A 24,300-nucleotide genomic window follows, 5' to 3' on the forward strand; every position below is an offset into this window, starting at 1 on the left:
AGCCCGTTTTGCCCTCCGGACACTTTAGGGAAGCTGCCCTGAAGCCCCGGATGCAAAAAAATCCCCCAATGGACAAACCAGAAGTTCAGAAAAATGCACTTCTGGTTTGATGTTGTGGTGTTTTTTTGCACTCCGGAGGGGTCAGGGAAGCTTCCCTAAATCCCTGAAGTGCAAAAAAATTGTCCTGCATCCTCATATAAAGAGATTACAACTTTTTCCTAACTCGCCGCCTGCCCAACCTACAAGCCAGCCAGCTGGCCGCCCAGCCACCCTCTTGAACTCGATGTGCTTTCTGGGATCCAGGTCCATAATAGTCCTGTAACCCAGAGAGAGTGGGGATTGCTTTGGCACCCATGACCCTTTTCTGCATTCACACGAGACATGAAAGTGAAGCCTAACACATAAATCCCCATCTGTACATTGCGCCGATCAAAGGGGCTTCTCCAAATCAACTTTCTCCTGAACGAAACAGTCAGCTGGGGAAGAGGTTCCAAGGCAGGGGGGGGCATGAAGGAAGTGAAGACCCTCTCCCCCTCTCTCTTTCTGATTTTCTCTTCCCACCTCTCTCCTCCTCCCTCCCCCCTTCTCTCTCCCTCTCTTCCCCGTTAAGCTTGCCATCCACCCAGCCTACTAGCCAGTCTCCTTCTCAAGCTTGGCACACTCCAAGCAATCAGCGCGAGGCTGCCCAGCCAGGGAGAAAAGTGATTACTCAGTCTGCAGAGGGGGGATGGGGGAGAAGAGAGGCAGGGAGTGCATGGTAGAGGTTCCGAGGTGGGGGGTGCACGAAGGAAGAGAAGACCCTCTTCCCCCCTTTCTGATTTTCTTTCTCTCACCTTCTCTTTCTCCCTCTCTCTTCCTCCTTCTCTCTCTCCCTCTCTTCCCTGTTAAGTTTGCTGTCCGCCCAGCCTACAAGCCAGCCTCCCTCTCGAGCTCGGCACACTCCGAGTAATCAGCACCAGGCTGCCCAACCACAGAGAGAAGCAAATTTCATGCAAGGGAGGCTAGTGAAGGGAAGGGAAGCAGCCACGTCTTCGGTAGGATGCCTGTCTCATGGCGTACCCAGTCCCTGCCAGCCTCCACCCAGTCCCTGCTCTGCTCCGCTTCCCCCCACCCAACCTGTCACCTCCAAAAAGGTGCATCTTACCTGACACTTGTAGCTGGTAATTGCATTCCTGGTGCTGTGTCTAGAGCAGCCCCTTCTAAAAGAAAACATCTTGCGAGTTTAATCAAACTTCTTGAGTGTGTTTTTCTGAACTTCCGGTTTGTCTGTTGGACAATTTTTTTCAACTACCAGGTTTCAGAAAGGCCTGTGCCCCTGCGCGGGGCCCAGCAGGGTGGTGGGGGGTGCGCATGCATGAGGGAGGGAAGGGGTATAGGCATGTTATGCATGCTAGTCCCCCCCCATTTTGCCACACCAAACAAAAAAGTTTTGCCGTCACTGCCCTAGAATGTAACATCAATCTTTCTCCAGAGAGACTCGACAGCCTCAGTGGCCTAGCTGCTCAGGTTCAGCGGGATGGATCAATGCCTATCTCGGTTCTGTCCTTCCTTTTGGGGAAAGTGGTCTCTTGTTTCTCCATCGTTCCCTGGGCCTGCCTACACTCTAAGGATTTACAATGGTTCCTCCTTCCTTACAGAAGGTGGGGCTCGGAACATCACAAGGTACTCCTTCCTCCCCAGGTCAGGTGCTCCCTTTGTTGGTGGCAGTTGCTGGCGCTTTCAAGAGGGTCTCTATACAAGTCCTGTCCCACCATGACCATCACCACGGACACCAGTCTTACGGGATGGGGTGCCCGTTGTCAGGGACATATGGCTCAGAGTCTTTAGACTCCAGATCAGGTGATCTGGAGTCTAAACTGGTTAACTGGTTAGAGTTGCATGCAATATCTCTCGCCATGAGACACTTCCACTATCTCAGTGGACTTCCATGTGTTGACCTTAAACGACAACTTGACAGCAAAGGCACATGTCAACCGCCAGGGAGGTACATGCTCCAAGACCTTGATGTGGGAGGCAATGCGATTGGGCCTGTGGGCAGAACACCATTTACTGGCCCTATCTGCGGATCATATCTCTGGAGTTGTAAACGTTCAGGCCGACTGTCTCAGCTGGACCACAGTGGACTAAGCCGAGTGGCACCTAGACCAGACCATCTTCCTTGCCATATCTCGCCGCTTTGGCCATCCTTCGGTGGATCTCTTCACAACACAGGAAAACACCCAAGTGCCTCACTTTTTCTCCCACTTCAAAACTCTGGCTGCAAAAGCAATGAAATCTCCAGAATCCCTGGCCTCGGGACCTACTTTATGTCTTCCCTTCGCCGCCCATCATTCCACAGGTGCTGCAGAAGGTTCTGGAAGAGTGGGCCCAGCTTACATTACTTGCACCATTCTGGCTCAGAAAGCCATGGTTTGCCGAGCTGAAGGCCTTGTCGGTGAGGGAACTTGGAAGCGTCCGCTTTCTCCCAATCGCTCTCTCAGGGATCACTGCTCCACCTAGATCCTCAGTGGCGCCAGTTGACCATCTAGCGAATGAGCGGTGAACCATGACTCAGCAGGACTTTGACAGTGATGTCATCTTGATTGTTCAGGCGTCCAGATATCCTTCTACTGAGAATATACCTCTGTCACATGGTTTCGCCCAACAATTGTCGTCAACTCACAACCTGTTGGCCAAGGTACTGAAATTCTTACAGCAGGGACTTGTGAAAGTGCTATCTCCCAACACCTTATGAAGACAAGTTGTGGCTCTAGCAACCGTGCTCTCGTGTGGCCAGGGGTGGGCTGCTAAGGTGGAACGGTGACATGTGCTTGCCCCCATGGCTCTGAATGCTAGTGGAGTCCAGTTCAATTCTGCTACTGCACCTATGGTGTGCTCATGTTTTGGGATGTTTTTTTGCTTTTTGTGCTGGACTCCGCTAGCATTCAGAGCCACGGGGGTGAGCACAGGTCACCATTGCACCTTAGCAGCCCACCTGATTGTGGCCCTGCTGGTTCCCTTTCGCACTCACTCTCAGTCAGACACTTCCTGAATGGAGCCGCCAATCTCAGTCCTCCAGTAATCCACCGTTATCCCACCTGGGATCTACCCAAGGTCCTCCAATCCCTTACCAGACCTCCTTATGAGCTGCTCAGAGACACCTCTGTCCGACATCTATCCTTTAAGATGGCCTTTCTTATCGTCATCACCTCTGCAAGGTGAATTTCCGAACTGTCTACTTTATCAGTGTTGTGGTTCAGCCTGGGACCCCTCCGGGAATGGCTGATTTGCTGTCGGTGTCCGGCTCAGAGGCTGAGGACCAGGAGGGGCAGACTGATGAAGAAGCTGAATCCCAGGCTGAAGATGAAGGACAGCCAGAGTTCCACCAGGGGGAGCTCTCCCCAGCAAGCAGCCTGGATTCCCTGGGGGAAGATGCTAGTGACTTCATAGATATGCGACAGAGGAGAGCTAACGAGAGAAGAACGCAATTGGCCAGATATTTCCAGCATTAGGGGTCGCAGCTGGGTTTGGGTGTGGTGCTTGGGAAAGGATAAAAGGCGGCCCCACCCTTCCTGGCTTGTGGAGTTTTATCTTGGAGATTCGTGAGACCTGTTTGTGAACTTTGGTGGCTACAATCCTGGTTTGTGCCTTGGACTCTTGAAACCTTGGGGGGGTGTGCCAGCAAGAAGCTTTTGGAATTGACTGGACATCAGGACCCTGTTGTAAAGTATTGTAACTTGTCTGCTGTGAAGACAGGTTTTCCTTTGTGCTTATTTTTTCCTGCTATAAATTACTTTTGGATTTTACCAGAGTGTCTGGCTATTTTTCAGTGGGTGTGGAGGTCTGGGAAAACCCAGACAGAACAATCAGTATGAGAGGCCCTCTGCATTTTTCATCAGGATTGTGTTAGTTCTCTGCCTGGACCCATCCTTCCTGCCAAAGGTGAACTCTACCTTCCACCGTGCTCAAGAACTGATCCTTCCCTCCTTTTGTGCCTGTCCTTCCCACCCTTCTGAATGTCTTTGGCACACCCTCGATATCCTTAAAGCCCTCGAAATCTTTGTCCATAGAACACGGGACTTTAGGAAAACAGATGGTGGCTTTCTATCCCAAGTCATTAGGGCTTTAGAATATTAGGTGGCTGGCATTCAATTCCCTCCACATGTTACAGCACACTCAACATGCAGCTTGGGCAATTCAGTGCTCTCTAGAGGAGCTCTACCAGGCCGCCACTTGGTCATCTCCATCCCAAGTATGCCTTGGCGATGGCTGTTTTTGACTGCAGAGTTCTCCAAAGGGCTATTGTAGCAACTTAGCCTTTCACCTGGGGTTTTTCCCTTCCTTGGGACTGTTTTGCTTTGATAGATCCCATCATGACTGCTGACTTCTCCCACATGTATTTATCACACATATTACATATACAGTGATCCCCCGCTCGTTGCGAGGGTTCCGTTCCAGGACCCCCCGCAACGAGCGGGTTTTCGCGAAGTAGCGCTGCGGAAGTAAAAACACCATCTGCGCATGTGCAGATGGTGTTTTTACTCCCACAGCGCTAGCGAGGAGCCGAAGATTGGGGGCGGCGCGGCTGTTTGCCGCCGGCATGGAGGGCTTCCTAGCAGCCCCCCAAACCCGGGTTGGGGGTCTGGGGGGCGCTGGCTCTCGGCGCTTTCGAGCTGAGTCCGGGAGCGAATTCGCTCCCGGACTCAGCTCGAAAGCGCCGAGAACGAACGGCAAGGAACGGCTTGTCCACGCCGTTCATTCTCGCCGCTTTCGAGCCGAGTCCGGGAGCAAATTCGCTCCCGGACTCGGCTCGAAAGCGCCGAGAACGAACGGCAAGGAACGGCTTTTCCACGCCGTTCATTCTCGCCGCTTTCGAGCCGAGTCCGGGAGCAAATTCGCTCCCAGACTCGGCTCGAAAGCGCCGAGAACGAACGGCAAGGAACGGCTTTTCCACGCCGTTCATTCTCGCCGCTTTCGAGCCGAGTCCGGGAGCAAATTCGCTCCCGGACTCGGCTCGAAAGCGCCGAGAACGAACGGCAAGGAACGGCTTGTCCACGCCGTTCATTCTCGCCGCTTTCGAGCCGAGTCCGGGAGCAAATTCGCTCCCGGACTCGGCTCGAAAGCGCCGAGAACGAACGGCAAGGAACGGCTTGTCCACGCCGTTCATTCTCGCCGCTTTCGAGCCGAGTCCGGGAGCAAATTCGCTCCCGGACTCGGCTCGAAAGCGCCGAGAACGAACGGCAAGGAACGGCTTTTCCACGCCGTTCATTCTCGCCGCTTTCGAGCCGAGTCCGGGAGCAAATTCGCGGGCACGCATGCGTAGATGGTATTTTGACTTCCGGGTTGAAAAATAGCGAAGTACCCTGTTCGCAATGGTTGGGGACGCAATAAACGGGGGATCACTGTATATGACATGAACTTTAGAATTTTTGTTAGTTCTTCTATGCACTTCATGTTTTTTCTGATCTCTTTCAGTATTCTTTCTCTCCTACTATAGTAATTGTACATCACTCTTTAATAGGCTACTTGCTATTCTGCATATAATTAGTAAATATTTTAGTCTCATTTTTCTCTCTTGTGACACTGGCTTATATGCAAAGTGATTTTTCTTTGTTAACATGTTTTTTTCAGAATTTAGACAAATGGTACATTTGCAGCCTATGTATCTAAAGTGAATTTTGAAAGTGAATCTCAATAATTCAGACCCAATAAGATCTTGTTATGAGTGGTCCATGAACGAATCAGCTAGTCACAAATTCTGAGGATGAACCATGCCTGCCTTGGTACCCTAGGCTAGTGTTCTTGACAACTGAGTCAGAAAGTCAGAGTGAGGGAGAGTTGAAACCTAAGGAACCTCCAAAGACTGTAGAAACCCCAAGGATGGTAATGTCTGACTCAGAGGAGGAGGGGGACATGGGAGAGGAGCCCATATTAGATGCCTGGGTCAGAAGGTCACGAAGAAGACAGGAATATCTTTATGGGGAAAAAGTTCAGAAAGTGAGTTTATGAAAGAAAGTCTAGACAGTTATATCTCTAGGAAACAGTTGACTACACCCAGATAGGATATAAAAGAGGATTTCTGTGGTGTTGCAATGTTCATAATGGTAGCAGTCCTAGATCTGGGGTTCCAGAAATGCCATACTTGCAACCTATTATTCTCCTAAATTCAGCGGGCACTTGTGTGAGCAAAATCCTGGAGAATCGTGTGTGTATGTGTAACCGAAGAACCCTTATCCTTGGCGGCGGCTGGACATTATCTCTGATCCAATTTAACATAGAAAGCTGCCATGATGGACTGCAATGCATGAGTTGGCTTATATAAATCCTGCTTGTTACATAAAAGAGTGTTATTTGAAATTTCAGTGTGTAGATTCTCCCTTGGTTCCGATTCATATAGGCCAGAGCAGAACATCTAGAACTGCCATGGGTATATACACTTGTATTTTATTTTATAATGTTACATTTTTTATGTGAATCTTTTGTTAGTATTTGTTTTCTTTCAGATTTTCCTCACTTATTGCAGTATACATTATTGGAGGATTCCTCTACCAGCGTCTGATAGTAGGAGCAAAGGGCATGGAACAGTTTCCCCATTTTGCTTTCTGGCAAGATCTTGGCAATCTAGTAGCTGTAAGTATATTTTAGGTTATATGGATACTGAGTCTTCAGTTAACAATTGGATCTGGAATTTCCACCACTAAATGATGCACTTGTAAAGTATGACCTCGTGTTACTATACAGATAGTCCTCAACTTATGACAATTTATGTTAAGTGAGACATTTAAGTAACCTTTCTTGACACCGTTGTTAAATGAATCACTGCAGTTGATAAGTCAGTAACCCAGTTGCTAATTGGATGTGGCTTCCCCATTGACTTTGCTTGTCAGAAGGTTACAAAAGATGATCATATAATCTTAGCAAAAAACAACTGCCATAAATATGAATCAGTCTAATTATTTATTAGATTGAAACTCAGTTGTTGATTCAAGAAAAAAGAATCAGGATAGAAGGGTTTGTTATATGAATTCATACACAGCATTTGAAGAATCTTAATTATGGATACATTTTATTGTACTTTCATTCATTGAAATAAGTAAATATTAGCTTATTAAAAGAATGTGAATAAAGGAAGCGCTCTTTTCAAGGCTCCATCAGTCTAAGAGCAGACATCCAAACAGGTCTAGGACAGTTCGCCTCCTTGTCTTTGTGCAGAAGTAGAGTTAAGAGATCCCTTCCCACCCCCTTCCTCTCTTCCCTTTTCTAAAATTGTTCAAGCTCATCTTGTCTTCTTGGTCTTCCTTTCCATGTCTCTCCCTCCTCCCACTCACACTGTCCCCTCCCCCCTCATAGCTGCCTCCCTAAGAAACAAACACAATTTCTTCTTCCCTCCTCCCATTCAGGCAGGAGAGCTTGCGTTCCCAAATTAGCTTTTTGTAGGCACCGCTCTGATTGGCTGGCAGCAAAGTATCCCATGCTGCAAAAGGCCGGGGGTGAATTGTTTTTTTTGTGACAGAAGGGCTGGGTCTAACAGCTAGTGGCCTTTCAGCGAGGGAGAAAAAGCAGAGTCCAATCGTCCGAGGCAGAAGGCTGGAGACCCAAGATCTGGGGGCAACAGGAGGAGGCGAATGGTCCCATTCCGGATCCAAACTCCTGGTATAATTTTGGGAGAAATACTCTGAAGGAAGGCTGCAAATACTACTTTTGTCATGTACAATGAGCCTTTATAGTTAGAACAGAAGATAGAATATATTATATATTAAAGGGTTAAATAAGGTTCAGGAGGGAAGTGTTTTTAATAGGAAAGTGAACACAAGAACAAGGGGACGCAACCTGAAGTTAGTTGGGGGAAAGATCAAAAGCAACATGAGAAAATATTATTTTACTGAAAGAGTAGTAGATCCTTGGAACAAACTTCCAGCAGACGTGGTAGATAAATCCACAATAACTGAATTTAAACATGCCTGGGATAAACATATATCCACCCTAAGATAAAATAGAGGAAATAGTATAAGGGCAGACTAGATGGACCATGAGGTCTTTTTCTGCCGTCAGACTTTTATGTTTCTATGTTTCTAGAATAATAGAGTTGGGAAGAACCTTGGAAGTCTTCTAGTCCAACCCTTTGCTCAAGCAAGAGACCTTATACAGGTAGTCCTTAACTTACGACAATTGAGCCCAAAATTTCTGTTGCTAAATGAGACATTTGTTAAATGAATTTTGCCCCAGTTTACAAACTTTCTTGCCACAGTTAAGTGAATCACTGTAGTTAAGTTAGTTTGTATGTATGTATCTATTTATTTATTGTATTTATATGCCGCTCACTCCAAAAAGGACCCAGAGCAGCTTAACAATAATCATAAATACAGCAGCGATAAAAATATAACAATAAAATCAGTAATACAATAAAAACAATAATATCCTACAAAACCTTTCATACTTGCAGTCAATCCTTGTTCCAGGCCTGCCGGAAAAGCCAGGTCTTAACGGCTTTCCGGAAGACTAGTAGAGTAGAGATAGCGCGGATCTCTGGGGGCAGTTGATTCCAAAGGATCGGAGCCACCAGAGAAGGCTCTTCCCTGAGGTCCCACCAACCAACATTGTTTGGTAGATGGAACCTGGAGAAGGCCGACTCTGTAGGACCTTAGTGGCTGCAGCGAGGTATGAGGGAGGAGACGGTAACTCAGTTGTTAAATGAATCTGGCTTCCCCATTTATTTTTCTGCTCAAAATGTCACAAAAAGGGATCGTATGAACCCCCACCACCCAGACATTGCAACTGTCCAAACATGAGTCAGTTGCCAAATCCCTCAATTTTGATCATATGACCTTGGGGACGCTGCAAAGGTTATAAGTATGAAAAATGGTTGCAAGTCCCCTTTTTCAGTGCTGTTGTAACTTTGATCACTAAATGAACTGTTGTAAAACAAGGATTACCTGTGCCATTCTGGAAAAATGTCTGTCCAGTCTCTTTTTGAAAGTGATGGCGCATCCACAACTTCTGGAATTCCACTGATTAATTGTTCTGTCAGGGAGTTTCTCCTTAGTTGTAGATTGGATCTCTAGTGAGCTTTCACCCACTACTTCTTGTCCTGCCCTCAGAGATCCTCTCTGTGACAACTCCTCCATGTACCGGAGGACTGTTACCATAACCTCTAATTCTCTCAATTGTTCAGCCCACAGGGTGGGTTCCAAAAGTAATGCAATTAATTTTTTTAAAAGTAATTTATTGAACAGATTTGCACAAACACTTAAAATTCTTCAAAGTACTGTCCTTGGGCCTCTACACATTTTTTCCAGCGACTCTGCCATGACCGGTACACGCTCTGGAAGGCGTCTTCGGGGACCTCTCGCAAGGTCTTCGTCACGGCTGATTGGATCTCTTATATGGACGAAAAACGTGCCTTGCCATGAGTCCGCGAGTTCCTGGCCAAACACCAGGTGCCAATGTTGCTCCACCCCCCTATAGTCCTGACGTCACCCCAGCAGACTTCTTTTTGTTCCCTCGGATTAAGGCAGCCCTGAAAGGAACCCATTTTTAGTCCATAGAAGAGATTGAACCCTATATATCACCAGACCTCTTTGTTGCTGTTTTCTACACTCTTAGTATAAGTGATCCATATGTTTAAAGCTCTACTTTGATATTGGAATGTATCTGGTTCCATGCCTTATTAAATAATGAAACCTAAATCCTAGTGGTATTTTGAAATAATAGATCATCAATTTATTGGAGTTTTTGGTGCCTCTATCTAATTATTAACATACCAAAATCAAACTAACTATACTTTGGTTTAACTATTTTTTTCTCAAGCACTGGCAACTGGGGAAAGTAGACTAATAGAAACATAGAAGACTGACGGCAAAAAAAGACCTCCTGGTCCATCTAGTCTGCCCTTATATTATTTCCTGTATTTCATCTTACAATGGATATATGTTTATCCCAGGCATGTTTAAATTCAGTTACTGTGGATTTACCAACCACGTCTGCTGGAAGTTTGTTCCAAGGATCTACTACTCTTTCAGTGAAATAATATTTTCTCACGTTGCTTTTGATCTTTCCCCCAACTAACTTCAGATTGTGTCCCCTTGTTCTTGTGTTCACTTTCCTATTAAAAACACTTCCCTCCTGAACCTTATTTAACCCTTTAACATATTTAAATGTTTCGATCATGTCCCCCCTTTTCCTTCTGTCCTCCAGACTATACAGATTGAGTTCATTAAGTCTTTCCTGATACGTTTTATGCTTAAGACCTTCCACCATTCTTGTAGCCCGTCTTTGGACCCGTTCAATTTTGTCAATATCTTTTTGTAGGTGAGGTCTCCAGAACTGAACACAGTATTCCAAATGTGGTCTCACCAGCGCTCTACATAAGGGGATCACAATCTCCCTCTTCCTGCTTGTTATACCTCTAGCTATACAGCCAAGCCTCCTACTAATTAGAGACTAATTATAATGAGTCTTGAGTGATAAACTTATCCATGAAATGTTTTTTGAATCTGCTATAAATCATTGACATTTAAATCACTAATGCCCAATATTTAGTAAGATAGGCGTTTTTGTTGTTAGGATTGCACTCTTGTTCACTCCATATTAAAAAACAAAATCAGATCAAAGTAATTGAAAAAATAAAACTTTTTCAGTTGCAAGTTTGATATTATTGTACTTTGATCTTATTTTACTTCATTAATTTGTTTGCAGGATGGCTGTGATTTCATGTGCCGTTCTAAGCCACAGAATGTACCAGCTGCATACCGTGGGGTTGGTGATGACCAGCTTGGAGAAGAATCAGAAGAGCAAGATGACCACTTGCTGCCCATGTGATTGGAACCTTTTATTTGTGTACAGTTCTTACACAAATGACATCTAGTCAGTTTTCCCTCAACTAATTGCCCTTTTAAGCCACTTGCTTTCACTTGAAATACCCATTATTCTGCACACTATTTTTCATATTTGCGATACAAATAAATTCTGTGCAAGGTTTATGAACAAAAAGCTGTACTACGGAGTTTTGGACTGACTGCTTAGAACCATTTTCCAAAAGGGAAAGCTCATGTGACAGTTTGAAATACACAGAAAACAAATAATCTATGGAAGAGGAAAGGGTTTGAAGTAATACCAAAAAGGCTTTGGCTACAGTGATTGAATGTACTTGCATATTTCCTACAGGCTTTACTCTTCAAAAACACTGGATACTGATTTTCAATTATGCAGTTACATAATTTTTTTCACAACTCAATGAAGCTTGTCGTTGCTTTTTCAAAACTGTGGAGACTCAATAGACCAAATGGAAATATCTATATTTTCTTAACAAAGGAGAATAGTCTGTTAAGGGGAGGGGGGCATGTTAGCTACAATGGATGCTGTCATTTACATTTAAATGGTCTAAATTTAAATGGCAATATTTTATAAGATTTAAAAGAGCAGACTTTAATAATAACTAACACTGGTGTTTTAAACACATTCTGTATAAAAGCTGGTTTTTCATTTGTCATTACAAATAGGAAAGTGCCAGCAGTTACAAATTATATAAAATACAGAGACCAACAATGAAAATGATTTTTAACAAAAAATATAGGGTAGGAAACCTCAAAATCTGTGAGGAAAATATTATTCTGGTTCTGTTCAAACTATTTTTGTGTTTGTAGTAAATATTTTTAAAACTGGTGAATATTAATGCTTATATTTCTGCTTATAAGTATGAATAGTGTCAAATCTGATCTGTTCCTATATGTGCTTTTTTCTTTTTTTAAAGATAAAACGTGACAAGTCTGTTAGCTTCAAGGATTTATTTCCTTTTCTTTGGTGCATGTTGTACTGTTTCCTAATGACAATTCTTAAAATTGCATTTAAAATGCAATTAGACTCCTGAATTCACTTGAACTTACTGGGAATATTAGCTTCTGGGGAAATAAAGTTACATCTTTACTTAGTCTCTTCCTAGTGGAATTGGTGGATCTAACTTGGGAGTAAATCTCCAGGTATATCTACAGGCTGTATCTATTTTTACTCCTTTTACAAAGAAGTACTGTAGTTGATATAAGATTTGAGACATAGTATAGCCCCCTTTGCCAGGTTCTTTTATAAGAGAAAAGAAGTGGGCCATTACTTATGTCATTTTTTTCATAGCAAAATTTAAAAGATTTTGTATTAAAGAGATGCAACTTTAACATTAAAAATGACTTGAAATTTCAAAATATGTGTATGTTTAAATAATTCCAAACGGTTTGTAAATTACAACTAAATACATTTTAGTTGAAAACAGTCATGATCTCAATGTAGTTTTGTGCTACGTTTTCTTTGAAAGACATTTCCACACCCTACAGGCCTAAATCAAATGAAAAGAGCAAGTAAGGTTCAATGGTAGGAAATAGGGCTGGAACAATTCTAATGGTAAGTGGGCTAAGTCTAGAAGCTGAAAGATACCATATACATTCTTTCATTTGTTGAAAGCTGAAATACAGTAATTTGTTTCATAGTAGATATGAATATAGAAAAACAATGTACTGATAGAAGTCCACTTCAAGAAAGAAAACCTTTCAATGCTGGCAGATCGCTAATTCATGGTTTCAGCTAATTAATATAGCGTAGTTTAATTAAGATTAAAGAGATTTCATTAGTTTCCCTGAGGGGAATAAATGTTGGACAAAATGTTTAACAGTAATCAGGATTCTGTGCTCAAAGAGAGACTTTATACTCTGCATTGTTGAGTCTCTCTATAGCCACATGACATCACTTCCCTCCTCTATCTCCTCTGGTGGTCTCCTGAAGTCACAAAGGAAAAAAACAAACAAACAGCAAACAGCAAACAGACAGTAAACTGGAGGGAATTTGGAGATCATGTTACAGCCAGGGCTTCTCCCATTCTCTTTGCTCGAGATTGGAAGAGCAGAGCAGAATAAAATAGAACAGAATAGAGATAAGAATAGGGTAGTGTATATATAATAATAGAATAGAATGAAAATTTAACAGAACAGAGATTGGAATAGAGATTAGAATAGAGCAGAGCGGAACAGAATAATACAATAGAATAAAGAATGAATCCCATTCAAAGTTTGCCTTCATTTCGTTTTCAATCCCACCCACCCCCTTCCACTTTAAATGGCACGCTGACTCACCAGGATTCCCCACGCCTCCCCTTACTCATCATCATTCTCAGCCGGCTCTCAGGGAATCTCAAAAGGCCGGCAAAGCAGCACCGTTTTGTCCATAACAAGTGTGGGAGATGACTCAAAAGTAGTCCCAAGGAAGCCTCTCCTCACACCTCCCCACTGCAGACAAAGGCAGGCAGCCGGGTGGGTGGGCGGCCAGCCGGGTGGGTGGGCGGCCAGAAACGGCACCCGGTTTCATTGCGCAACATTAAAAAACGTGCTGAAGTCTAGAGTTGTGTGCGCTACAGCACACTGCGCGCCTTAGAGGGTACACTGCATATTAGGTGCCTTATTCAGCATGTTACCATAAATTATGAGTTACATATTTTAGTAATATTCTATATTAAATATCTCTAGAAAATATGAAGAACATAATAAGCAAAGTACATTTCCCTATTCGCTGTTCCTCTGTTTAATTTTTTTTAATGCTAAACTGTAAATATAGGTGAAACTCAAAAAATTAGAATATTGTGCAAGCGTTCATTTATTTCAGTAACTTAAAAGGTGAAACTTAATCTATGAGCGACTAATCTATGAGTTTGCTGACCAATCAAGGACAGTAAATCCAGTCATTGAAGCAGGTTTTGGTGCTTTGGGCTGTGTGGGCAGGTGACAATTCCTGCTGGAAAATGTAAGTCACCATCCCCATTAAGCTTATATGCATATGGAAGCATGGAGCGCTCCAAAATATCCCGATAGATGTTGACCCTGGACTTAATGAAGCACAGTGGATGAATACCAGCAGATGACATGGATCCCCAAATGAACAGACCATGGAAACATTTGCATCTCATTTGGAAACCAAGGACCCAGAGTATGGGGGAAGAAGACCTGTTGTACCTACCTGAACGGTCTTCTCGATGCACTGGAAGGAGAGTCCAACATGGGTATTTTACCAATCCTATTGGTAGAGACTGAGTTACAAATTTACATATTAATTAGGTGCCGCCCCCTTGTAGTCCCCCATGAGCTCAGTTTTAAAAACGAAGACACTGTAAAGAGGATAACCAAATTTATTAATAACAACACAAAAACTCAACCAACAAACCCATTCTCCGGCGTCCCCAAACTTCAACTGCCGGGTGGGTTTGGACTCTCTTTCCAGTGTATCGAGAAGACCATTCAGGTAGGTACAACGAGTCTTCTCCACTGCATCTGGAAGGAGAGTCCAACATGGGATATACCAAAGATTCAAGGCCCATGGGAGGGAGAAGGTCTTGTTAGGGACGTTGGAGAAGAATACACTCGCTGTAGAACACGTCTACCAAAGGCTGCTTCCGCCGAAGCGAAAGAATCCAACTTGTAATGTCTGATAAATGTCGTGGGGACTGCCCAGGTTGCAGCCCTGCAGATGTCTTCTATAGATGCTTGCGTTGACCAAGCTGCAGACGTGGCCGCACTTCTAGTTGAATGTGCCGTCAACCCTGCTGGAGGGTTCTGTCCATCAGCCTTGTAGGCTTCCGTTATACACTCCTTAATCCAATGACTGATGGATTTTGAAGACAATCCAAGTCCCATTTTATGTTGTGAAAACGATATGAACAGCGTTTCAGACTTCCTGAATGTCTCAGTCCGTCTGATGTAGATCTTCAAGGCTCTCCTGACATCAATTTTATGCCATTTTAACTCTGATGGATGACTCCCATGTGTACAAAAATCTGGGAGTATAAGTTCTTGTTTCCTGTGGAATATCGTATTCACCTTTGGTATGAAGGTGGGGTCTAACCGAAGTACTACTCTGTCCAGATAGAAAACGCAGAGATCAGGTCTTACAGATAAGGCAGAAAGTTCCGACACACTGCGTGCCGAAGTTATTGCCACTAAGAACGCTGTTTTTAAAGAAAGAAATCTAAGTGATATAGATCTTAGAGGCTCAAATGGAGGCTTTGTTAGAGCCTTAAGGATTAATGCAAGATCCCATGATGGGAACCGTTGAACTGGTGGTAAATGTTTATTTACAGCTCCCCGTATAAAATCCCTTACCCAAGGGTGTAGGGCCAGAGAACGGGAGTCTAATGTCTGAATCATGGTGGAAAGAGCTGCTACTTGCCTTTTCAAGGTATTTGGGGCCAGGCCCCGTTCTATCCCAGTTTGTAAAAATTCCAAAACTGTGATTACTGATGCCTCTCTAGGATTCTGGTGATTTTTGTCACAAAATTTACAAAAGGCTGTCCATGTTGCCTGATATATCCGATAGGTTGATGGGCGTCTTGCGGCCTGCATGGTGTCGATGACCTTCTCTGGTATTTCTAGCTGTCTTAGTCTATGCCTTTCAAGTGCCATCCTGTCAGTTGCAACCATTGGGGATCTGGGTGTTGAAGATTCCCTTGGCTGAGAGAGATGCTCTGGCTCGGAATTCTCCACGGTGGTGATACTGACAATGCCACTAGGTCGGCGAACCACGGGCGTCGTGGCCAATGTGGTGCCAGCAGTATTACTTCCGCCTTCTCCTGAAGGATCTTCTCCACCACTCTTAGTAAGAGGTTCACGGGAGGGAATGCATAAAGGAGCCCGGGGGGCCAGGGGGATAGCAGAGTGTTGGTGCCTTCTGCCCCTGGTTCCGGAAAGCGGGAGTAGAACCTTGGTATTTGAGAGTTCTGACGACTCACAAAAAGGTCTACTGAGGGCATGCCGAACCTCTGGGTCAACTGGTGAAACAGTACTGGGTCCAGTTTCCACTCTGATGGATCCAGAGTGGTCCTGCTGAGCCAGTCCGCCTGGGTATTGCTGGTTCCAGCAATGTGCTCTGCAGTCAATGATGCCAGATGAAGCTCGGCCCAATTGAAGAGACTTGAGGTCTCTTCCATGAGTCGTCGTGACCTCGTGCCCCCCTGATGGTTCAGGTGGGCCCTGGTCGCCACATTGTCTGTTAACATTAGTACATGCCTTCCCTGGACAATTGAAGAGAAGGTTTGCAGGGCCAAGAAGACCGCCCCGAGTTCGAGGAAATTTATGTTGATCGGTGAAAGGTCCTCTAATGTCCACAGGCCTTGTGCCATGTGTTGGCCAATATGGGCACCCCATCCGAAGAGACTGGCGTCTGTTGTGAGGATGATCTTGTCCTGTGAACGGAATGGAGAGCCTCTTTGTAGTGCTTTGGAAGTCCACCACTTTAGGGACTTTCTGACCTTTCTTGGCAATTTGACCTTCCTGTTGGAGTGACTTGTTTTGGCTCTTTGAGTTGGAAGTAAGAACCACTGTAGGCTTCTGATGTGGTGTCTGGCCCAGGGTACAATACCTATGGCCGACACCAGAGTCCCCAATATCTTTGACAGTAAGGACAGCGGGATCCCTCTGGTTTGTTTTAGACCGGAGATCAATTGGTGTATGTTCTTCTGTCTCTCTGGAGACAATGACACCGTATTTGTCCGTGTGTCTATAACGGCCCCCAGATGTAGGAGCCTGTACGTGGAAGTCAGTTGACTTTTTCCTACGTTTATGGTGAAGCCATGGGTTTCCATGGTCCGAATAGTTCTGTTCAAGTCCTTCTTGGCCTGTGTCGGGGACCTGGACAATATAATTATGTCATCCAGGTAAGCCATCAACCTGATGGATTGGGAATGAAGGTTGGCAGTCAATGCGTCCAGCAGTTTGTAAACGTCCGCGGAGCCGATGAAAGGCCAAAGGGCATGGCTCTGTATTGGTAATGACTGCCCCCAGAACAGAAACAGAGATATTTCCGGTGCGTCGGGTGTATGGGCACGTGTAGTTACGCCTCTTTTAGATCTATTGATGTCAATAGGTCATGAGAACAGATTGAGGGCAGAATTGTTTGCAAGGAGTGCATTCGAAACCTCCTGTATTTTATGAAAATATTTAGTTGCTTTAAATTGAGGATCATCCTGTACCCCCCAGATGATTTGGGGACGAAGAAGATCATGGAATAGAAGCCTTTGCCCTCTTCCTGTGGAGGTACCGGTTCGATGGCTTGGATGTCTAGTAAATGCGCAATCTCCTTGAGCAGTTGTTGTCTCTTTTGGAAGTCCCGAACTATTGGGCATTGCACAAAACAATTCGGTGGGTGTCCTATAAATTCTAGGCGAAGACCTCTTGACACTGTGGCTAAAACCCACTTGTCGGAGGAAGTCTCTTGCCAGGAGGTACTGAAGTGTTGGAGCTTCCCTCCTCTCGGCAGTGGGCTGGGTGAGTCATTTCGAGCGTCGAAACCCTCTCTGGTTGCTCCCTCGAAAGGGCCGTCTCGACTGGTGGTAACCTCTTGGTCTGTCTTGGTAGGACCCTCGGTCACTTCTGAAGGGTTGTGGAGAGTATTGACTTTGTGTGAACTGTCTCTGGTTCTGCCCCGTTCCCGAGACAGGTTCCCATTGGGAGGGCTGGCGCCTCGTGTATGGAGCGGACCTGCGGTCCTGGCGCCTGCTGGCTTTGGGCAGAACCTTTCTTTTATCCTTGTCCTCTATGAGAACTTTGTCCAGTATGTCTCCAAAGAGCATTGAGCCCTGTAGAGGGGCTGAGGCCAATCGCCACTTGGATTTTAAATCTGCTGGCCAGCTTCTCAGCCACAAGAGTCGACATGACAAAAGTGTGGTCACCATACTCCTGCTTGAGAATTTCACCGCATGGAGGGTGGCATTGGTGGAGAATTCTGCCGCCGCCAACAGCTTACTCAGATCTTGGCGCAGTCGGCCATCTTCTGGGCCGAGTCGCGACTGCATCTCTTGTAGCCACATTATTGAGGCTCTGTTGAAGAACGAAGCCGCTGCCGCTGCTCTGAACCCCCAGCTGGACATCTGGTGCGCATTGCGTAGGAGTGGTTCTGCTTTCCTGTCTTCCGGCTTTAGGCTTTCCCCCGTCTCTGAAGGCGCCAGGGTGCTGGAGACCAGCGTCACCATTGGTTGGTCAATGGGAGGGAACTCCAGGAGTTTTTCAACCTCCTCATCAAACGTGTAAAATTTTCTTTCTAGGTTCGAGGGCCCCTGAGCCGCCACGGGGTGTTGCCAAGGACGTTTGACTCCTTCAACAAAGATCTCTGAGGCCGGAATGTGGTCGGACTCGGGTTGAGGTTCTTTGAGCAAGGTAGCTGAAGTCTTCCCGGAGTCTGCCTCCACCGCCTTAGATGCTCCTGGTAGGTCCATCACCTGCTTCGCCTTAAACAGCAGAGTTCTGAATAGAATTGGCTTGAACAGACCTACCGCTGGCAGTTGCTCTGGCGTAGTCTCGTCCTCTGAAAGATCATAGTCTCTATCACTGTCCTCGCCCAAGGCTGTTTCCTCCGATAAGGACCCCAAACCCGAGGGGGGTGGTACTGACCAGAGGTTCCTTGATTGCGCTGGTGGGAGATGAGTGTATTGGTTAACCCCAGCCGCCATGCCTTGTGAGTAGGCATTGGCAATAATATCCTGTAGGTCAGGTGGCATGTTTTGCCATGTGCCAGTCTGTGACCTCAGCCCCACTGCTGTGGGGGTAAAGATGGCTGAGGGCCCCTGGGGGCTTCGCCTGGCTTGGCCTTTTGACCCGGGCCTGGTCCAGGATACATTTGGGGAGGATATGGCCTGAGGTAATGGAGGAAGTTGTCTATCAGGCGACCAATCCCCTTCGTGGAGGGCCCCCATATGCCCAAAGGCAGATTGGGGGGTCATTGGCTCGGGAGTCGAGGGCTGCCTCTGTGTCAGAGGGAGTGCTGAGGGGGAGGTGAGCAAGGCTGCCTCTAATCTCTTCTCTAGAGCCTTAATACGTTTTTCTGCCTCCTTAACTGAGGCTGCTGAGGCCGGAGATTGTGATTTCTCTTTAGGCTTTCTCTTTAGGCTTTCCCTTAGATTTATCCTTGGGTACAGCTGGGGAATTAGCCTTCTCACCCCCCGGTTGATCCTCCATTGTACTCATATCTTTGCACCTCCAACAAATTCACCTCCGAAGGAACCTCGTATTGGATGCAAAATGGCATCCAATCATCTCTTAGTATTGCGTCTGCGCACTAGAGCTCTTTGCTCATTTGCGCCAGCCAGCTGCCGGAAGCCTTTCCGGTTCGCGCCTTTGCAGCCGAAGGAAGGCTCTCCAAAATGGCGGCGCCACCATTTCGCGGCTTTTTTCCACGGTCCCGGCTTCTTCCAATGGCGCCCTTACTGCCGCTGGGCTTCTGAGCCTGAGACCTCTCCTTGCCGAATCGTCGCTGTCCCTGGCAGCGGTAATGGCGGCGGCGGTGGTAGCGCCGGTTTCAGCGCTCTGGCAGCTCTCTCGCCGGCCGCCAAACAGCTGACGGGTGCGGCTCCGCTTCCCTATGCGGAGCTCTCTCTCTCTGGGCGTTCGCGCCTTCGAGCCTCCCAGTGGGGGGGCGGACCCTCCCACCTTCGGCTCGCAGCCCTAGTTTGACCTCGGGGGCCAGGGACTCCGGGCTGAGGTGCTCCTCTTGGGGGAAGTTCCCTTGGAGGGAAGCGACCCCTAAGGAGATCGTCGGGGGTGGTGTCCACGGAGGACAGCGACCCCATCACCAACGATGCTCTGCGCCTGTAGGGAAACAAAAAGAGAGAAAACATTAAACAGGTAATTAATCGTTACCTTCCTTTCTTAAGCAAAACTCAGTACATCTCTACACTGGGACTGAGTTTTTAAAACTGGGCTCATGGGGGACTACAAGGGGGCGGTACCTAATTAATATGTAAATTTGTAACTCAGTCTCTACCAATAGGATTGGTAAAATACCCATGTTGGACTCTCCTTCCAGATGCAGTGGAGAATGGAGAGGCACACATTGCAAGATGCTTGAGGTCCAGTGTAACATTTCCACAGTCTGTGTTGATTTAGGGAGCCATGTCATCTGCTGGTATTCGTCCACTGTGCTTCATTAAGTCCAGGATTAACATATGCATACAAGCTTAATGGGGATGGTGACTTACATTTTCCAGCAGGACCTATCACCTGCCCACACAGCCCAAAGTACCAAAACCTGCTTCAATGACCATGGATTACTGTCCTTGATTGGCTAGCAAACTCGCCTGACCTGAACTCCATAGAGAATCTATGGGGCATAGCCAAGAGAAAGATGAGAGAGCGCTGAAGACTGCTATTGAAGCGTCCTGGTTTTCCACAAGTCCTAGGAGAGGGGCAGCATATAAATCCAATAGATAAATGTTGTGATTCAGCCTGAGGCTCCTCAGGGACCGGCTGGATCTCTGCCGGATCCATGCCCAGAGGAGGACAGTGAACAGGAGGGGGAGGATCAGGCAGACGGGGGAGAGGAACGTCAGGAAGAGGAGGGAGAGCAGCCTGAGACCCCCGGGGGGGGGCCCTCTCCCCAGCTAGTAGCCTGGATTCATTGGATGAAGACGCACAAGCTATAATAGACATGAGGCAGCGCCGTGTAGCTCAAAGGGACCAATTAGAAAGGTATTTACATCCCTGAATTGGCAACAGCTGGGTTTGGGTGTGGTTCTCCTCAGCAGGGTTGAAAAGGCAGGCCCGCCCTTACAGTCTTGTGGAGAGTTATCAACTGGGAGTCCTGTGACCTTGCTTCGATTCTTGGCGTCTCTGATCTTGGCTTGTGGCCTAGAAGTCTGGAAGACTTGGGGGAGGCGTGGGTTTTATTATCTCCAGCGTTGTTTTTGCCAGCAAGAATCCTGTTTTATTGCCTGGCCTTCGTGAAACCTCTGTGAAGCTTCAGAGTGTTCCTGTCCGTAAGAACAGTTTTTGTTACCTGTGTTTGCTTGGAATTATATAAACTGCCTTTGCTTTTTACCAGTGTGTCTGGCTACTCTTTTTGGTTGGTGTTGGCTTCTGGGGGGACTCAGACAGAACAATAAATAAATAAATAAAAGCTCAGCAGTGCCACAGGCTAATAGAGTCCATGCCATGCCGCATTGAGGCAGTAATTGCTGCAAAAGGGGTACATACTGAGTACACATGCATGCTTATACTTTTCAGAAGTACGATATTGTTCTATGTACAATCCTTTTTTTATTGATCGCATGTAGTATTCTAATTTTCTGAGATGGGGGATTTGGGGTTTTCATGAGCTTCATCACAATTATAACAAATCACAGCTTGAACTATCTTGCCATACTTGTTATGAATATTTCTCATAGATTAAGTTTCACCTTTTAAGTTACATTACTGAAATAAATGAATGTTTGTACAATATTCTAATTTTTTGAGTTTCACCTGTAGAAGGGAAGGAGTGGAAAATCATCTATCAAAAAGCCTGGCTATCCTAAGTTGAGAGATTGAGGTTTTGAAATAATTATTTAAATTAACTTAAACATACAGCTTTACAAATGTGTTTCAATATATTGGCAGAACAATGAAATTAAATATAATTCTAAATTGTTAGAATAAAAGTTCGCCTGAAGATGTGTAGATTCCAGAACAACAATTTAAATTAAAAGATATTTTGAAGATTTAACTTTTACAAATTGATCAGAAAATCGTTTCTAAAATTTAAATTCAGAGACTAATAACAAGAGGGAGAGGGGCGGCATACAAATCTAAATAATAAATAAATAAATAAGTAAATAAATAAAATAAAGCTTGTGAGAATTCAAAAAAAGCTGCAAACTTGATTATGCAAACCTTGGTGAGAAAAATCAGACAACAGACCATATTGTTTATGAAGCATTCCTTTTACTGAATAATTTGCTTAATAAACAAAAATAAACAGGCTTTGGACAGAAGATACAAACCTGATAGCAGAAAGTTTGTCCCATATGTTCTCTCATAAGTGAAAGAGTAAGATACAAAAACCAAAGACAATTTTTTAAAAAGCAGGATGAAACACTTGGAGCTTCAATAGCGTTGGATTCTCCTTTGGCTCTTGGGTAATTTTTATCCAAACACCACAAGAGACACAAGTGGAATTAAAAATATTTAAGCCTTTTCATGGTATTATAAGAAGTAATATCTTCTGGAGAGTCCCATTAGACTTGGGCCAGTTCTAGTCTTTAATGTTCAGTTAACATTTCTTCCAGTGTTCTATATGAAATCAATTTACTACTTACCTTCAATCAACACTTCAATTAGAAAAGATGTCATTTAAAACATTTCTTTACTTTGCCAAATAGAAGCCTTTAGCAAGAGAAAAGATTCAGTACCAATTGCTCCCCTGAAAATTGAAATTATGTGGAAACAACGATTCTACCGGGAGAAAAATGAGAATCCAGCAACTTGACAGGAAGGTTTCCCAGCAGCTACAGAACAGTACTTTATTTTATTTTATTTTGCCTTTTTCCATCGGGAACAATTCATAGCACAGCAGAAGATAGTCTATGCTTTTGATGAGATGTTTCAAGGCCTCCAAGGGAGTTATTCTTCCCCCAAGTTCTTCCCCCATGACACAGGCTTGTGAAAGAATTTTTTTCTTGCATTTAGTGTATTCATTACAGCTAGAGAAAAAAAATCTGCATTCCAATGTTAGGTCTCTTTAAGAATGTTGATTTTGGCACAGATTTTAAGAGCTGGACCCAATTTGATATTCATGGCACTCATGAGATGTTCTTCTTTTAGCAGAAGCAAGGCCTGGCCATCTATCTCTTGGGAGCGAAATTCCTCTGCAATCTCCTGGCAGCCTAATAGATTCAAGTATCAGAGAAAATTTTGTGAGAAATAGAAGCTATATACATATTTAATAGCATTTATAGATTAACTCGATATTTGTAAGAACCAGAGTTTTATGTTCAAACACAATTTAAAAACACTTGAGTCAAGCTTGATTTCTTCAATATAATAGTGCTAATAATGAGGAAATGGTTTGCCATTGATGCCTTCAGGGGTGGCATGTGTTTGCTTCCTTTTTTACTTCCCAGTCTGGTTTACCAACCTGGGATTTATTATTCTCCTATCCAATTTTGACTCAGTTTAGCTTTACATAGTTTAGTACCATACCAGGTGATTCCACTACAGTAGAACCTCGACTTACAAATTTAATTGGTGCGGGAAGGAGGCTCGTAAGTCGAAAAGCTCGTATGACGAAACATTGTTTCCCATAGGAATCAATGGAAAAGCGATTAATGTGTGCAAGCCCAAAAATAAGAAACCGGCCGCCACCACCGAAGGAGGCTTGAGCCTCCCGATCCTCCCCGCACCTTTGCCATGCATGTCAGGAGAGAGAGGGAAGGAGGGAGAGAGAAGCAGACGGGCAGCAGCCGCAGCGGAGGCCAAGTCTCGCTTTGGGCTGTGCCCCCTCTGAGCGCTCACCGCCTGTCCCTGTCAGCGGCCCAGCCACCTTCACCCACCCGGACAACCGCCAGAGAGGCTCCTCCGGAGGGGCGCACGGGGAAGGGCTTGAGCCGCCTTCTCCTTTCCCCGTGGGAGCGCCGCACCTCTTGTCTGCCCGGCCTGAGAGGCACGAAACCGGTGCTCATGCCGGGCGGCCCGCCTGGAATGCCAGCAATGCCGCCGGGCCGATTGCCGAGCGGGGGCGGGCCGTGGAAGGAGGCGAAGGCGAGGAGAGCGCTGCTAACTGCAAGAATCTTGTAGAAGTTTGTCCGGGGGCGCTGCCCAGATCTCAGAAGGGAAGAGGCATAGGGAAAAAGCGGGGCGAAAAGTCCTGAAAACACTGCCAAAGCCGGCATCCCAAACCGTACGCGAGGGAACTCTCAGGAAGAAGGATGAGTCAGAGGCAGGTCTTGCTGGGCCAATTGCTGAGCGGGGGCGGGGCGTGGAAGGAGGCGAAGGCGCCGCCGCACCAGCCCCCTCAGGCCGCTTCGTCCGGCAGCAGCAGCGAGCAGATGAAGATCGGGGTTTCCCCGCCACCCACGCAAAGGGAAAAGCCCGATTCGGCTCCTCGCTGCTGCCGCCGAGCAGATCAGCTGCTGGGCGGCCGCAGCAGCAGCAAGCAGACGAAGATCCGGGTTTCCCCGCCGCCCACGCAAAGGGGAAAGCCCGATTCGGCTCCTCGCTGCTGCCGCCGAGCAGATCAGCTGCTGGGCGGCCGCAGCAGCAGCGAGCAGACGAAGATCCGGGTTTCCCCGCTGCCCACGCAAAGGGGAAAGCCCGATTCGGCTCCTCGCTGCTGCCGCCGAGCAGATCAGCTGCTGGGCGGCCGCAGCAGCAGCGAGCAGACGAAGATCCGGGTTTCCCCGCCGCCCACGCAAAGGGGAAAGCCTGATTCGGCTCCTCGCTGCTGCCGCCGAGCAGATCAGCTGCTGGGCGGCCGCAGCAGCAGCGAGCAGACGAAGATCCGGGTTTCCCCGCCGCCCACGCAAACTCCACCATCTGCGCATGCGCGGCCATG

The 24,300-nt window shown here is 46.1% G+C and overlaps 2 protein-coding genes across 8 annotated transcripts in view; one reads left to right on the top strand and one right to left on the bottom strand.

Moving 5' to 3' along the window:
• Positions 1 to 12,170, top strand: part of M6PR (mannose-6-phosphate receptor, cation dependent) — a 79,900-nt gene extending 67,730 nt beyond the window's left edge. For all 4 annotated transcript variants that reach the window (XM_070741827.1, XM_070741825.1, XM_070741823.1 and 1 more), the window contains exons 6-7: positions 6,483 to 6,609; positions 10,675 to 12,170. In XM_070741827.1, the coding sequence (XP_070597928.1) occupies positions 6,483 to 6,609; positions 10,675 to 10,797 (250 nt within the window). In that variant the 3' untranslated portion in view covers positions 10,798 to 12,170. The remainder of the gene's footprint in view (positions 1 to 6,482; positions 6,610 to 10,674) is intronic.
• A 9,502-nt stretch (positions 12,171 to 21,672) lies between these two features.
• The window catches only part of PHC1 (polyhomeotic homolog 1), a 250,073-nt gene continuing 247,445 nt past the window's right edge, over positions 21,673 to 24,300 (bottom strand). For all 4 annotated transcript variants that reach the window (XM_070741838.1, XM_070741840.1, XM_070741842.1 and 1 more), the window contains one exon: positions 21,673 to 22,633. In XM_070741838.1, coding sequence (XP_070597939.1) covers positions 22,479 to 22,633 — 155 coding nt within the window. In that variant the 3' untranslated portion in view covers positions 21,673 to 22,478. The remainder of the gene's footprint in view (positions 22,634 to 24,300) is intronic.

Source organism: Erythrolamprus reginae, chromosome 2, assembly GCF_031021105.1.
Source record: "Erythrolamprus reginae isolate rEryReg1 chromosome 2, rEryReg1.hap1, whole genome shotgun sequence".
Taxonomy (NCBI): domain Eukaryota; kingdom Metazoa; phylum Chordata; class Lepidosauria; order Squamata; family Dipsadidae; genus Erythrolamprus; species Erythrolamprus reginae.